General features: G+C 45.9%; 1 protein-coding gene across 1 annotated transcript; it reads left to right on the forward strand.

Annotated features, from left to right (window-relative positions):
* The first annotated feature begins 8,152 nt into the window (after window positions 1-8,152).
* LOC144716348 (uncharacterized) lies at window positions 8,153-8,629 on the forward strand. The gene has a single exon (XM_078591467.1). The coding sequence runs from the start codon at window positions 8,153-8,155 to the stop codon at window positions 8,627-8,629; it is 477 nt and encodes a 158-aa protein (XP_078447593.1).
* Window positions 8,630-16,452: the final 7,823 nt, after the last annotated feature.

The raw sequence follows: 16,452 nt of genomic DNA on the forward strand, positions 1-16,452 counted from the left end.
TGTTTAGTAGAGAGTCAGATTTAATTTTTACTATAGATGGAGTCAAAAAAGGTGAATTATCTTTGGATGCAGATGCGGGAGAATTAGCATTTGAATTGGCTAAAGGATTAGGTTCTTCGGCTTCAAGTTCATTGAACATAACAACATGTGAAATTTCCCATGCTGTTGAATTTGATGTGATATGATCATGAATAGGAACAAAGAGCAATGGATTGGTTCCAAGTATACCAGGACTTTTAGTTTGTGTATTCAAAGCAAACGGAAAATTATTCTCAGAAAAGATAACATGACGGGAAATAAAAAACTTGCATGTGTGCAGAGAAAGACACCTGTATCCCACATGATTAGAGCTGTAGCCCATGAAAACACACTTTTCTGACCTGGGATCAAGGTTGTTAGCAGCGTAGGGATGTAAGGGTAGCATAAACATCCAAAAGCCTGTAATAATGAATAATTTGGTGATATTTTAATAGAACTTCATAAGGGAATATGTTCTTAAGTACATGTGTAATCATTGGATTCACCGGGAAAGTTGCAGTTGAAATAGCTTCATCCAAAATTTTGGCAGCATATGGGCTGTTTAAATTAAAAAGTGTGTGGTTTCTACCAAGTGTATATGTTTCCTTTCAACAATTCCATTCTGCTTTGGTGTATGGGGACAAGATACCCTGTGCAAGATTCCCTTTGTTTTTAGATATGGGTGGAGAGCTTGGTATTCTCCACCCAATCAGACTGTAAGTAGAGCATTTTGGTGTTAAATTGATTTTCGACTTGAGTAGAAATTCTTCAAACATTTAGAGAAGATCACTTTTTTGTTGAGAGGATATAACCCTGTAAACTTACTAAAATCATTGATGAATGCCACATAATATGAATATCCTGAGTGCAAAAGTGTGGGAGCTGGTCTCCACTGATGGAGGACTATCTCACCACCGACATGGAAAGATTCCAGCAGCCACACTGCGCAGCATGAGCTGACCCCCGTGACTCGTCGTTCAAGTATTCGGCTTAATGACATCGGGCAATTATTTTATCTTTCTCATATATTCCCAATTGTAATTTCTTTTTGGATTGTGGAAAGGCCTGTTCATGTTTTGGACCTCGTCCTTTGCATTGTTTGTTTTATTTTGTTGTTTTGGGAAGGACGCTCGTCAAAAGACGGTTCCTTCCCGTTTTGGCCCAATTGGGCATGCCTCGACCCTATATAAAGGACGGCATGCCTAAGAGGTCCTTGGAGTTGAATTTGATTGAAAGATTTTCTTCATTTTTGGCTCTCGCCTTTCCCTTCCCTTGGGAGTGTTTACAGTTTTCTAGTGTAGATTGTGGGAGCACGTTTGTCACGAATCCAACCACGTCGATTTTCCGTGGAGAATCGTTGCCGACGCCCCTTCGTGTTCTCAGACCCGATCTCCAAGAACGCCGTTCTTGTTCTGTTTTGGTCCAAGAAGAGCATCAAGAACCATTTCTTGTAACCATTCCATTGATTAAAACATTGCCGTCACCGTCGCCATCGCCGCCGCCTACATCATTGCTGCAGCCACCGCCGACACCGTCATTGTCTCCGTCGCCTTATCGCCGCTGCTGCCCAACCCTTTTCTTGTCGTTGCCTGCACATCTTCAGCACTAGCCCTCATGCGCCGCCTCCCACACGGTCATGCCCATGTGCCAATGCCAACGCACCCTCACCCCTCACGATAGTGCCCCACGCGCCACCGCCTATATACCCGCACGCCCACGGTCGCGCTCGCATGCCAGAGTTCACGCGCGAGTACCTGCGCGCCAGTATCTGTGCACCAGCGCCCGCATGCTAGTGTCCCACGCGCCAGCGTTCGCACGCCGGTACCCTCGTGCAACGCTCCTGCGTGCCATCACCAGTGCGCATGCGCCTTTGCGCCTGCGCCTGCCATTGTCATCGTTGTTCTCTACGCCGAACGTATCCTGCCTAATCTCAGCTCGTCTCACGATCTCCTGGACATTGAAATTCAGTCATCAGGTACGACCGATTCCCGTCCATTCGCAATTTGGTTATTTCTTACAATATTGTTGAAAGTGTACTCCGTTGCCTGCGAGAGTTCAATTGTTGTGTAGAATTTTAGCCATTATCGATTGTGAGAGATATGAATTTTATTTGAGGTACCACTAGTTCTTACTAGAAGGATTGGATGCCTTTGGGTAATTAAATTTACCTCTCATTGTCGTAAACATCTAACTGATCCAAAGGGACATTAAGAAGTCTGATTTTGACTTAATCAAACTTTGTCTACTAAATAGATCGCCTGAGTTGAACGGATATTATCTTGTACTTGTCATTAATTTCAAAGGTTGCATCACATTAATATCACATTTCTTAGCACGCACCCGTACTCTGTGTGTTTTAACACATGCTGATCGATCCCGGCCAGCTACGTGTTACATTACCCACAGATCAGAGTGGATAACTTCTAGCCATTTTAAGGATGTGTGAGATGTGGATGAAAAGGGGAGTTTATGAGATTTAGAAACATTTCAAGAATCACACACAAAACATTTGTTTGAGCAGCGTTGTCCAGTCGTGGGGCTTAAGACAATGCATCCCATCTTTAACTGTTCCTCTGAGAAGGATCTGATGCGTAGCTTTGCCCTTCACAAAGCAACATGACTTATGAAACTCAGCATACACATTATTATCCGTAGTTAATTTTTTATGGATAATAAAATTTTAGTGATGTCAGGTGTGTGCAATATATCTTTTAAATCTAAAGTACGATTTGTTGTGGAAATTTTTGCAAAGCTGATGGATAGGATTTTCAAATCTGAACCATTACTGACTTGTAAAGCATCATTCCCATGGTGCTCTTGTGCATTTGTGATGGCATTCAGGTTTGAAGTTACATGGTGTGTACCTCCATTGTCTGAATACCAAGCTTTATTTTCTTCTGTGCTTGTGTTGACAGTTTGTGCAGTGTAAGCTTCTCTATTGTAAGGTTTCCAGCTTTGAAAGTTGTATTGATGCTATGGGCATTCTCAAGCTGGGTGTCTGAATTGTGAGAAAAGTCGACTATGGGGTTAAAAATTTTGATTTCTTCCCCTTACTTGCCCACGATACTAGGAGAACCCTCAATTTCAAGTGTATTCTTTTATTGAAAAAAACGATTGTGGCTTCTTTGCTTGAGCATTGTTTGCTATTGGAGGAAATATGACATTTTCCTCTTCTTGTGAGAACTAGAGGAAAGCATCGTACGCTTAATATATCTTTTAAATTTAAGGTTGGTGACAATTCATCAAACTTAATATGTGCAATGTTAGCATTTATACTTACAATGAAATGGGCGTACACTGAGCCTAGTCCTCATAAAAACGTGTTAGCTATAACTGAATCTTATGGAGGTTGCCTGGTTGCTCCCGAAGCTTCCACAACTGACCTAAAATGTCTAATAAATTCATCACTGGTCATCGTACCTTTTTTCATGTTGTGGAATTGGCGTTGAAGTTCCAATATGCATTCTTGATCCCATCCAGAAAACATGCTTTCTAACTTCTTCCAACCTTCATGAACCTAGCTCAACTAATGTATGGAGGAACCAACTCTGACATTGTTTGATGAAGAAATCCAAGGACCTGTTGGTCTTTCCTTTACCACTTCTTTAATACTGGATTTTTTATTATGTTCCCTTGGTTGTCTGCAATAGAAACCGGTGGAGAAAAATCTTCAATGAAACACATAAGTTCATACCCATTCATGAGCGGAAGCATAGCGTTTTTCCATATCCGAAAACTAACGTTGTTGATCTTTGTTTACAACATTGCTCCTGTTGGGATACCGACCGGGACTTTTCCCTTGGCTGTTGTATACAGCTCATTTGATGAAGAGGATGCGTCCAAGGAGGTTTCTCCCATTTTGTTGATGCTGGCTTCCGGATCTAATACCATGAAAGAACTAAATATTTTTCTCAAGAACAAGAAAGGGGAAGAAGAGGAGTAGAAGAAGAGAACACAAGAGATGGTGAGATAGAGATCGTTGTAACTCCATAAAGAAAGCTGTATTATAATTTGTTGGTATTCATCCTAATAGCTTTTAGTGTTAATATAGTTAGTTTCTCTAACTTAATCATAGCCGTAATAACAAGACACAACAGTTATGTTAAGAAGAACTCTGTCTGTTAGATCATCAACTGTCTATGTTTAATACTGTTCGCCAATCATTACCTATCTATATTTAATCCTAGCCATCTATTTTGATCCTATATTAAATCCTAGCCACTTTTCTCATAATGATTATAGGGCGCGTGTCCCAATTTTACTAGCTAATCTTGTTAAGAGTCCTATACGGATGATGAGTTGTGTGCTGTCTTGTCTCTTGGAGCCCTAAGAAGCAACCCACAGTTGCTCGTTCAAGTACAGAAGCAGAGTGCAAAGCGTTAGCCAACTGGGCATGAGAAATTCATTGGATATGATCACTTATGAAAGAGATTCAGCTAACTCCAGCAAGCCATCCAGTATTATGGTGCGACAACATTGGCGCAACTTATCTTGCGGCAAACCCAGTATTCCATGCCATAACAAAACATATCGAAATTGATTTTCACTTTGTGCGGAGCAAGTGGCCAGAAAGAACATTCACATCGGGTTTATAAAGAGTGAAGAGCAACTTGCAGACACGTTGACCAAGCCGCTACCCTTATCAAGATTTCTCATGCTAAGGGACAAGCTAAACGTCTTCGAGTCAACAACATTGAGCTTGACGGAGGGTATTAACGAAGTTGGAAACTCGACCCTACGACGGCACACAGCTCATCATCCGTATCAGACTCTTAACCATATCTGCTCGTAAAATTGGGAGACGTACCCTATATTCATTATGAGAAATTATTGGCTAGTATGTAATATAGGATCAAAGATAGATGGCTAAGATTAAATATAGACAGGTAAAGATCTGGCGGGGAGGATTAAACATTGGCAGTTGATGATCTAACGCACAAAATTCTTCTTAACATAACCACTGTGTCTTGTTATAATGGCTATGATTAAGTTAAAAAAACTAACAATATAAACACTATTAGCTAAAAGGATAAATACCTAACAATTCTAATACAGCTTTCTTTATGAAATTACAACGATCTCTATCACGCCATCTCATGTTCCCACTTCTTCCCCTTTCTTGTTCATGAGAAAGACCTTTAGTTCATTCCGAGAAATATACAAGAGAGATACAAGATAAAGCGTGAGAGGAAAAAATGAAAAAATATACAAGAGAGATAGATAGATAGAGAGAGAGAGAGAGACAGAGATAGACATGGGGGAACGATACAAATAATGAGGCATATCCAAATAAAATAGAATAAAAAATTAATCAAAAAAGAGATAGATTTTAGAAGAGGTCATACACACGCAAACAGGTAAAGATATGGTGAGAGTAAAAGAGGAGAAATAGAGACGACCAGAAATGGGAAGACTAAGGGGGAGAGAGAGAGAGAGAGACAGAGAAAGAGAGAGAGAGAGGGAGACAGATAGACAGAGAAAGAGGGAGAGAGGAGAGAGAGAGGAGAGAGAGGGAGACAGACAGAGAAAGAGAGAGAGAGAGGGAGACAGACAGACATAGAAAGAGAGAGAGAGGAGAGAGAGAGGAGAGAGAGAGGAGAGAAGGAGAGGAGAGAGAGAGGAGAGAGAGAGACGAAAAAAATGTTGAGGAGTCTTGAAACTCGCTACAGTCAGCAGCCAGCGATAGGGACGTAATCAAGATTAGATAGTAATAATCAATAAAGACGTTATACTCGCTAGAGACATAGAGGCTAGGATTAAATATAGGATCAAAACATAGATTACGATGAAAGATAGAAGATAGGATTAAATCGTAGATAGGAATGGACCAACGGTCACGATCAATGCGCCTGTATCCGTTATAACGGACAGGATTAGATCGTGGACCAACGGTCACGATCAGTGCACCTGTATCCGTTATAACGGACAGGATTAGATCGTGAACCAACGGTCACGATCAGTGCACCTGTATCTGTTATAACGGATAGGATTAGATCGTGATCAACGGCTCATTATTCAAACACTTATAGCCGTTATAACAGATTTCAACGGATATAAATCAAACTAAAATATCTACTATACGGTATCATATATATATATATATATGTTAAACCTCACCAATGTAAAAAGTGTGGAATAACAACGATCCTTAATCACCTATCCTGGTGTGTTCAGATCTTCTCCTCTCGCTGCTTCTCTTCTACTCTCGCTCCTCTTCTCTAACTGCTCCTATTCCTCAGTCTCCCTCTTGGTTATTAACAAAAAAGACCGAGAGAGAGAGAGATATGAGCGAGAGAGAGAAAGCGGGGGACGAAAAGTAGAAAGACCTAGAGAGAGAGAGAGACAGCAGACGGAGACGTTGGAGAGAGAAACTATGAAAGGGAGACGGAGGACCGTGAGAGTCAAACTATTATAGGGTGAAAAAAGTCAGACGAGAGAGCCGAGTAGAGAGAGAACGACCAGAGAAAAAACATTGGAAATGAAGAGAGCGAGAGCCAGAGAGAGCTCTAAAGAGAGAGAAAGGGGTAGAAAAGGCGAGCACACCGGAGAAGGAGACGATAAAAGAGAGATAAGCGAGAGATGTCGAGGGAAAGCTAACTAGTAAGAGAGAGAAGAAGATAACGGGGAGGATAGAAATAAAGATTGAAGGACAGGGGGACCAAAAGTCGGAGTGAGAGAGAGAGAAAGAGAGCCGCGGAGACGAGATCTGAAAGTCCGAAAAGTTGGTCGTGAGGCGGCGCTAAGTAATACGAAAGCGTAAGAGACGAGAATACAAAATACGAGAGAGAAAGAGAGACGGAGAGAGAGACAGAGACAGAGAGGGAGAGGGAAACGGAGAGAGAGAGAGAGAGAGAGAGAGAGAGAGAGAGAGAGAGCTAAATTGAGAGAGAGAGAGAGAGAGCTAAATTGAGAGACAGACAGACAGACAGACATAGGGGGGGACGAGACGAATGAATGACGCATATCCTACTGAAGTGGGCAGTGAATATGAAAGGGAATAGAGAGAGGTATTGAGCGAGGGTCAGAGACACGCAAACGGGTAGAGAGAAGGGAAGAGAGGGGGAGAGCGTGAGAAGACAGAGATAGAAAGAGACCAAGGTGGGAAGACGGAGGGGGAGCGCCCGAAAGCGTGAAGGAGGGGAGACGAAAAAAAAGAGAGAAATGATCGCGGAAGCGATGAGCATGATTAGAGAGCAAAACAGGGAGGAAAGAAGAGGACGAGACATGAGAGAGAGGGTATACGGATGTACCAGATACGAGAGAAAGAGAGACGAACGCAAGAATGGACAGATAGAGAGAGGGAGAGAGAGAGAGAGAGCGAGAGAGAAGAAGAGGTACAGAGAGAGAGAGCGAGAGAGAAGAAGAGATAAAGAGAGCAGAAGAGATAGAGAGAGAGAGAGCGAGAAAGAGAGAGAGAGAACGAGATCGAGAGAAAGAGCGCGCGAGAGAGAGAGAAAGCAATAGCGAGAGAGAGAGCGAGATAGAAAGATAGAGAGAGATATATTGCCATGGCAACCCGCGTACGGGGGGACCGATAGCAACGCTTGCCGCCGGCAGCAGCAGATATTCCTCCTTAAACTCCCACGGGTGGCTGTGTGCTGCATCAGGAATAAGGAAACCCCACGTCCACTGTTACAGCGCTACACAAAATATAACAGTCCGCTACACAAAAGAGTCACTGTTACAGCGCGTCCTCGCATCTCAACCATGATTACCCTGAGTTTCGACCCCCCACACTTTGACTGTCACCTCTCCCCGGTGCCCTCTGTTACTTCGAGGGAACAAACTTGATTTAAATATGGATTTTCTAAACTATCGTAGTCTTCCACACCAGCGTGGGCATGTGGTCACCCTGACCCTAGCCCTTAGCCGTCTGGGATATACTGCCATGGCAACCCGCTGATGGGGGGACCGATAGCAACGCTTGCCGCCGGCAGCAGCACATATTCCTCCTTAAACTCCCGCGGTTGGCTGTGTGCTGCATGAGGAGCCACACGCGCCTTTGGCATAGAAAAACAACACATGGACAAAAATAAGGAAACCCCACGTCCACTGTCCGGGCCGATGGCCACACCCGCCAACTTCCATAGGTATCTTCGCGCATTAATTCGTAGGGGGATCGGATGACTCGGCCATGATCCTTGCCTTCTCCCCTCGTCGCTCGCTATATATAGCAGCGCAGAGTCATTCCCAACTCACCCGTGCTTACATATTTCTCCGAGACATTCCAGCCCCCAAGCTGTCGACTCCATTTTCTGCTGCCATGGCGTCCAAGACTAACCTCGCCGAGGCCTTCCTGCTCTTCAACATTGTTTTCTTCACGGTCGCATCTGGACAACTGCTCACCAATGTGCTGGGATGCACCGGTGACATCGCCGCCGCGACGGCTTGTGGCGTTGCACTCAGCATCGTCAAGTGCGACGGGATCACTCCCTTCGTCACATCTGCCTGCCGTGGACTGATCAAGTACCTTACTCCTCAGGCATCTGGTCAGTGCCTCTGCGCCGTAGCCACCGCAAATCTCCTGGGCATCAAGCTCAGCGTCAACATCCCCGACAGCATTAACTTGGTGCTCGGCGCTTGCGGCAAGCCCAACATCCTTGGATGCTAAGAGGCCCAGCCGTCACGCTCTGCGACTGCTCCGAACTCTACGGCAATGGACCTGTCCCCTCAAACTCTACGGCTCACGCAGACATCCGCGGGTTTGCCCCTTCGTAAAAGTTACTTTATCTACCTCTCTGCGCATCACAAAACCTCAAAGATGTTTCATTTCCCTCCGCGCTGCTCGTCCAAGCTCGTGCCTAGTTCCCCTACCCGGTTAGGACGTCACGGTGGCGAGACTGGACATTATAGTTTGAGTCTCTCATCCCGAAACCGATGTTCCGTCGCGAACCCTTGAGGGAGACATCCACAGCCCATCAGCTTATCCGCTGGCCAATCAAGGCGGGACTTTGACGGCAAAGCTTAAATTATCCGAGCATCTGCCCCTGTCCAGAGAGTTTTTCAATCTTTCCGTAAATAACCTCTTTAGAGTTTCACGACTGTTTGCACCTTCGCATTCTATTCTCATTCCACCCTAAGTTGCGCTTCAACTCACACCCAACATTTTGATTTCCTAAGTTGTCGCACATAGACTGTGAAACTCCGCACATTCGGGCGAAAGACGTAACTCCCCCCTCAAAAGCGCAAATGAAAGGCCCTCGTTCAAAGCTAATCTAATACTTACGGTCGCTGTAACTATCTCGCGAAAACCGCCGGGAACATAGTACACATAGGCACACCATCTGTTTCGTCCGCTGCGATCAGTTACTTGGTGTCGCTTTGAGCAAGACGAAGGGTGCGTCCATGAGCCTGTCAATCAATATAGTTCTTCCCGTTGATTAACCGAGAAGAAATTCGAAAGGCACGATGTCCGATGCTGCTCTGTTTCACGACCAAGAACGGTTCTTCCTGAGAGTAATTTCTGACCCGGGCACAGTTTTCCCCGCGGTCATTTTTATATTTCGGATGCTTGAGTTTAATCTGCTTTACTTGTTCCAGCTCCTTGACAATGAACGCCTCTTGCGGAGATCAAACTGCATTTGGGAAATGCTCCTTTCGGTAGCTATCTATTTCACTACCCCTTGCAAAAGATTCTTTCCGATAATACTCTCGATAGTTTTACGCTGTAGTATCCTTTATTCCACGCACCTACTCGATGCTCTAGTTTCTTATTTTACAAAAGAAACTTTCGAACTCAGTCCATACCTGCGGTTGCGACAGTAGAATGATTCTCGGTGGGAACCATTCGCACAAGAACTGAAGAAGACAGAGAAATGATTCTAATTCGATTAGTATCTTTCATCTATCCATGATAATCACATAAAACACAGTTTCCTCCATCGTTATCGTCCATACAAACGCTCTCCTTCGACGTAACCGTGTCTCAAATTGTCCATCTTTCCCGGGTTCCACCAGAGCAAACCGTTCTTGCGAGAGAAATTTTGTCTTCTTATCTATTCTCTTTGACCATTCTCCACTTTATGTAAATAAAAGACGTAGCCCACCAGGATGAGCCAAAGGTTTTCCTTTAGAGCATTTGTTGCTAAAAAACTTATTTCTCAATTTTTCTCGTCGAATGATCGTCTATTTACCCGCAGAATTGGTGACGTGGATGTGAACTTAGAACCAGATAATCATCCATATTTAGAGGGCCACGCATTCAATTAAAGAACTCAACGTCCACCCTAGTTTAGTAGTTGACACGCGGGGCCCAGATAAGAAGCCGAATGGGGCCACGTCAGGGAAGGTGGGGAAACTAGACGATTGGTGGGGACTGGGGAGGAAGAGAGAGAAAGAGGGACACTGGGAGTAGGAACAGATGGGCAAGTGACGCGACAGACAGAAAAGCCAGATAATAGAGTTAGAGAGGGATCGCGAGAGAGAGAGAGAGAGAGAGAAAGAGAGAGCGAAAAGACACTTGCATACGCCACTAATTGTCATCTTAAATATTTACCCCTTACGCCAGCGGTTGATTTTATTCCGAAGCACGTTAAGATATTATTTCTCAGAGAATTTTTGAATGCATTTGTTTCTTTTTTTATCGTTTACTTAATGGTTATAATTTTTTAGGATTCATATCTTAGAATGCAGATTAAGTTGATATCCCATACAGGTTATACTTTCTTGTTAAAATGAACCAGATATCTAAGCTTTTTTTGTATTACATAAATAATTTCTTATTAATATGATACTGATTAGACGTCGCCTCACAGTATATAGATGGGCCTCTTGAGTACCCATTTCTATATCTGCTGAGAAACAGATGTACATTGTGACAAAAACTATTTCTTGGAGTACACAGATGGATTAGTAGTTGTGGTCGCATACTAAAGTTAAACAGCAGTTTCTTCACGAACGAACCAAACACGAACACAAACACGAACATTTTTGTCTGGCTGTTTATTCCACTTCGAACAGCAAACTTCCCAACCCTTTGGGTGAGCAGGATATCTTCAATAATCTCAGGATAAAGATTTTGGTTTCAGTGTAAATATTGAAGACAAGAAGAAAGAACAATTCTTGATACACAAACAAAGAGATTACAAGGGGTTTTATAGGGAGCCCTAATGGGCTAATAATAGAAAGGGCCCTTAATGGGCTAATAATAGAAAGGGGCTAATAATAGAAAGAAGACAGAAAGGAAAGGAGACAATAATGTCAACACTCCCCCTCAAGCTGGAGCGTGGATGTTTTCCACACCCAGCTTGGAACAGAGCTCCTCAAACCGAGGGGCATGAAGCCCTTTGGTGAAGATGACTGCAAGCTGTTCAGCTGACGGAACATATGGCGTGCAGAAATTTCCCGACTCAAGCTTCTCTTTAATGAAATGTCGATCAATCTCAATGTGTTTTGTACGATCATGCTGGACGGGATCATGAGCAATGCTGATAGCCGATTTGTTGTCACAGAACAGCTGAACAGGGGAAGAAACCGGACACCTTAGGTCACGAAGCAGTTGGGTAATCCAAAGTGCTTCACAAAGACCATGCGCAAGGGCACGGAACTCCGCTTCAGCACTTGATCGAGAGACCACTTTCTGTTTCTTACTCCTCCAAGTAATAAGATTGCCTCCCAAGAAGGTGCAGTACCCAGAAGTCGACCGATAATCAACCACAGATCCTGCATAATCGACATCAGTGTAGACTTCTAGACGCAGACCACTGTGACGACGAAACATTAATCCACGGCCAATAGTGCCCTTCAAGAAACGGAGGAGGCGATAGGCAGCATGAAGATGACTCATTCAAGGGTTCTGCATAAACTGACTTAGAACACCCACTGCATATGCAATGTCGGGACGGGTGTGGGTGAGATAGAGCAGTTTGCCCACAAGTCTTCGATATTGTCCGGGCTCAGCCGGATCTTCATTCTCATCCGCACCAAGTCGATGACTCACATCAATCGGTGTCGAAATAGGCTTGGAGTCTTCCTTTCCCAGCTCGCAAAGAAAATCGACTGTATACTTCCGCTGACAGATGAAAATCCCACTCGAAGAATAAGCCACCTCAATACCAAGAAAATATCGTAATGGGCCAAGATGACGTATGGCAAACTCTGACGACAGATACATAGCCAGCTGAGTAATGGACTCCGTATCATCACCCGTGATGATAATGTCATCCACGTACACGAGAAGAATAGCCACTCCCCCGGACGTGGAATGACAGCAGAAAAGCATGTGATCTCCATTACACTGACGGTATCCCCGGTTCTTCATGGCCATTGTGAAACGGCCAAACCAAGCACAAGGAGATTGCTTCAAACCGTACAACGCTTTCTTCAAGCGACAAACAACTGAACTCAGAGTAGACGGCACTAAGGAGGCATATCCAGGAGGTAAGGCCATATAGATCTCCTCAGTCAAATCACCATGAAGAAAAGCATTCTTGACATCATTGATGGAGGACCATCGTGCCGACGACGACCTGATGACGACGACGACATCAGCCGGACGACCGACGACGACTCGCCAGCAGCCACGTCGGACAGCTCGTGCCGATTTCCGCAACCCGGGGTTTAAGTACTCCGGGTAGGTTCGAACAATTTATGTTTTTTCTATGTGTATTTTCTTTGCATTTCGAATTATGGATTGGGCCAGTATCGTAGGGCCCACCCTCGTCTTTATTTTCATTTTAAGATTGTATTTTGATTTTGTAAGGAGAGGTCGAACCACGTCTCATGACGGTTCAACCTCTCCCCACGTCTCCTTGGCACCCCTCCTCCCTATATAAGGGGAGGGCATGCCCAAGGGACTACTTGGAAGTTTTTGAAATTGAAAAGTATTTTCAGAGATCTTCCCCCTTATCTAGCTGTAGAGTAGGGGGTTTGGCTAGCCCCGTCTCTTCGTCGAGATCACTCCGGAGAGGGTAGAGCCCACGTCTTGTCCGTCGAGATCACTCCGGGCGGGACGTGTTCAACCGTGCCATCGAGATCACTCTGGCACGTTCAAGATTTTCAAGAAGTCGTCAAGTCAAGAGTTGAGAGGGTTCCCATCAAGATCACTCTGGGCATCCTCGAGGTTCGCGACAGCAACGGCGCACTGCGGCATCGGGACATCAGCCTCCAGCGAGGAGGAACGCCCGCGACTCCGTCAAGAACTCCTCCGCCAGGTTCTTGATTTCCCACCTTCACCGTCACCCTCCTCATCCTACCATCCCGATCGTCTTCTCCCCTCGTCCTTGATCGTTTCCCCACCATTTTCCCCTTTGTTTCTTGAGCTGCGACCCTTTCTTGATCTTCTCTCATCGTTTCTTGAACCCTCCTCTCCATCATCTTTGTTCTTGGTCTCCATACACAATCCTCTACCGTTCTTGAATATCCATCACTCCTTTCTTGGTCATAATCGCCCCACCACTCCACTCCTTCCGCATCTTCTTGATCGCTTTCCCTCCCATCCTTCTTCTCGCTCGTCCCCCTCTTCTTGAACCTCCCCTTCTTGCTCGCCTTTCTTTCACCCTCCGCCCAACCATTGCCTTGAACCCTCATCGCCCAGCCTTCCTTCGACCCGTCCGACATCCTTGTCTCTGCCAGCCCGCAAATCCCACGCCAAGCGCGCGCGCGCCGCCCCCTTCCCCGCGATCGCATTCCGCCCCAAGTCGCTGCCGCGACGCGCTAACGCACGCCACGCGCGCGTCCGCATTTCCCCTGCAAGGCGCGCGCTCGTGGCACCGCGGCATCACCGCGAGGACACGATCGCGCCGCAGCCTCGCGATTGCATCGCGGCGCGTCCGCCCGCAGGCCGCGATCGCGCCGCAGGACCACGCCCGCGTCGTGGCCGCGACCGCGCCACGCTCAGTCCCACAGCGCTGCGCCCCTCTGTCCTTCTCGGGGTTGCGAATTCCCGTGTCCCGACACCGGTGGTCCGTCGCGCCGGCTGCCCTTGGACCGTCTCGCCTTGACTCCTTCTGCTGCGACATGCACCAAGCTCGCACGGACGCGGCAGACCATATCTCGTCTCGAGCCCTCCGCTACGCCGCAACTTGGGGCGCCATTGACTAAGTGTTTATCAGGTCAGCTCGTCTCCTCTCCGTCCTTAACGGTCTTATTACCTGTTCCATGTAAATGCGTCCACTATCGCGTCCTCTGCCGCAATTCTTCAAGTGACATTGGAATAGGAATAGCCACCGTTGACGAGAGCAGGACTTTTCTTGAGTTAAACGGTTTGTCATTTGATTTTTAAATTTCGAACTTACCAGGGCCATCAGACGCCCCTCTCGTCTAGACGTCTAGTAGATTCCGAGGGTCATTGGGAGTTTGATCCTTGGATCATTCTTACCGGGTGATCGTCCCGATCTACGTCATTGTCTCTTGAACTCTTATATCACTTGTTCATCGTGCATTATTTTGGATATCCCCTCATACACTGCATCATCACTTCCTGTGACGTGAAACGCGCCGCTCGATCCCGGCCGTCGGCGTTTCGCATCAATCATATTGCTGCAATATCCAGCCCCGATCGACGGCAAGAGCCAAGAGAATCCGGACAGAGTTCTTCTTGGCCACATGAACAAATGTTTCCTGATAATAAATGCCATACTGTTGGGTGAACCCTTGCGCCACAACACGTGCCTTGTGCCTTTCAATAGAGCAGTCGGAATTGTGCTTTACAACATAAACCCAACGACTGCCAACCAAGTGCTTGCCCGGCGATAGTGGAACCAGATCCCATGTGTCATTTAGGGCAAGTGCTTGTAGCTCCTCCTCCATTGCCCGACGCCAATGAGGAAGAGAGAGGGCTACGTCCACCGTCTTTGGAAGGGAGATAGTGTCAAGGGAGGTGAGAAGAGCGTGGTAGGATGGGGAAAGACGATGAGATGAGATGGATGCGGCTAATGGATACAATGGAGAAGGATGAGGGCAAGACACAAGTGCTAATGAAGGATTTTCAAGAGGAGTGGATGAGGAGGATGAGGGAACTTCAAGGGTAGGAGGAACACGAGGCTTGCGACGAGCAAGAGTGATACCATAGCGTTTTTCTGGCGCGCAACGGCGTATAGGTAAAGGGGCACAACATAGTGGGATAGAGGGATCCGATGGGGACTCTGCAGGAGGGTTCGATGAAGCAGAGGATGGATCTTTAGTAAGGACAGGTGGATTTGGGATTGGTGCAGGCAGAGGATCAGAGGACAAGGTGTTCGTGGGAATATCAGATGGAGGCTCTTCGAGAGGAACATGCAAGGAAGGACGTGGGACTGGTTGACGAGGGAGATGAGTTAGGAAGAATAAGAAATTCAAGGGGATCTGATTGAGGTGGTAAAGAAGGAGAAGGTGGAGAAGAAGAGGGATAATACGGAGTGAATTCGTCAAAGGTAGCATCCTCGGTGACAATAAATCGACGGGAGGGTGGATGATAACATCGATAACCCTTTTGAGTAGAAGAATAGCCGACGAAGACACATTGGATGGCCCGAGGATCAAGCTTGTCACGACCAAGATGGTGGTTAGAAGCAAAGCAAACACACCCAAAGACACAAGGGGTAAGATTGGTTCGGAGAGAAATGTTGGGGAAGGAATGCTGGAGACAATCAATGGGAGTAGAGTAGTTAAGTACGCGAGACGGAAGACGGTTGAGAAGATGAATGGCAGTTAGGATAGCTTCAGCCCAAAAATACTTTAGCACATGCAAGTGAAATAAGAGGCTCCGAGCCATTTCAAAAATGTGACGAAATTTTTGTTCTGCAACTCCATTTTGCTGGGGGGTGTAAGGACATGTGGTTTCATGGATGATGCCTTTATCTTGGAAGAAAGTACTTAACGTGGAATTGACATAGTCTCGGACATTGTCGGAGCGGAAGCGACGAATAGAAGTGCAGAATTGAGTTTGAATGAGAGAGTAGAACTGAGAAATAACAAGGGAGATCTCTGATTTATTTTTCAAGAGATAGGCCCACGTGAAGCGAGTAGCGTCATCAATGAATATACATAACCACCGAGCACCGGACGTGCTATGAACAGGGGAGGGTCCCCACACGTCGGTGTGAACGAGAGCAAAAGGAGTCGTCAAATGGGAAGAAGAAATAGGATACGTAGTATGATGATGTTTAGCAATTCGACAAGCATCACAAACAAAGCGGTCCACCGAGTGGCCTTGGAAAAGTTTTAGAAATAAACGATAAAGCGTAGCAAAGGATGGATGGCCGAGGCGTCGATGGAGAAGCCATAAACGCTCATGAGACGCCGAAAGGTGATCTGCAGCGGCAGCAACAGCGAGGGGAGACAAGGGAGATCGAACAAGATAGAGACCCTCATGCTCCTCAGCAATGGAAATCGTCCTCCCCGACACGTTATCACGATAAAAACAGGTATTAGGAGTGAATGTAAGATCTTGGTTCAGATCACGAACAAGGCGGGATAAAGAAAGAAGATGATGAGCAAGCCGTGGAACATGAAGGA

This window comes from Wolffia australiana, chromosome 20 (assembly GCF_029677425.1).
Source record: "Wolffia australiana isolate 7733 chromosome 20, ASM2967742v1".
Classification (NCBI taxonomy): domain Eukaryota; kingdom Viridiplantae; phylum Streptophyta; class Magnoliopsida; order Alismatales; family Araceae; genus Wolffia; species Wolffia australiana.

Excerpts from the sequence above, each read along its gene's own strand:
- LOC144716348 (XM_078591467.1), top strand. The coding sequence starts at position 8,153 with ATGATCCTTGCCTTCTCCCCTCGTCGCTCGCTATATATAGCAGCGCAG.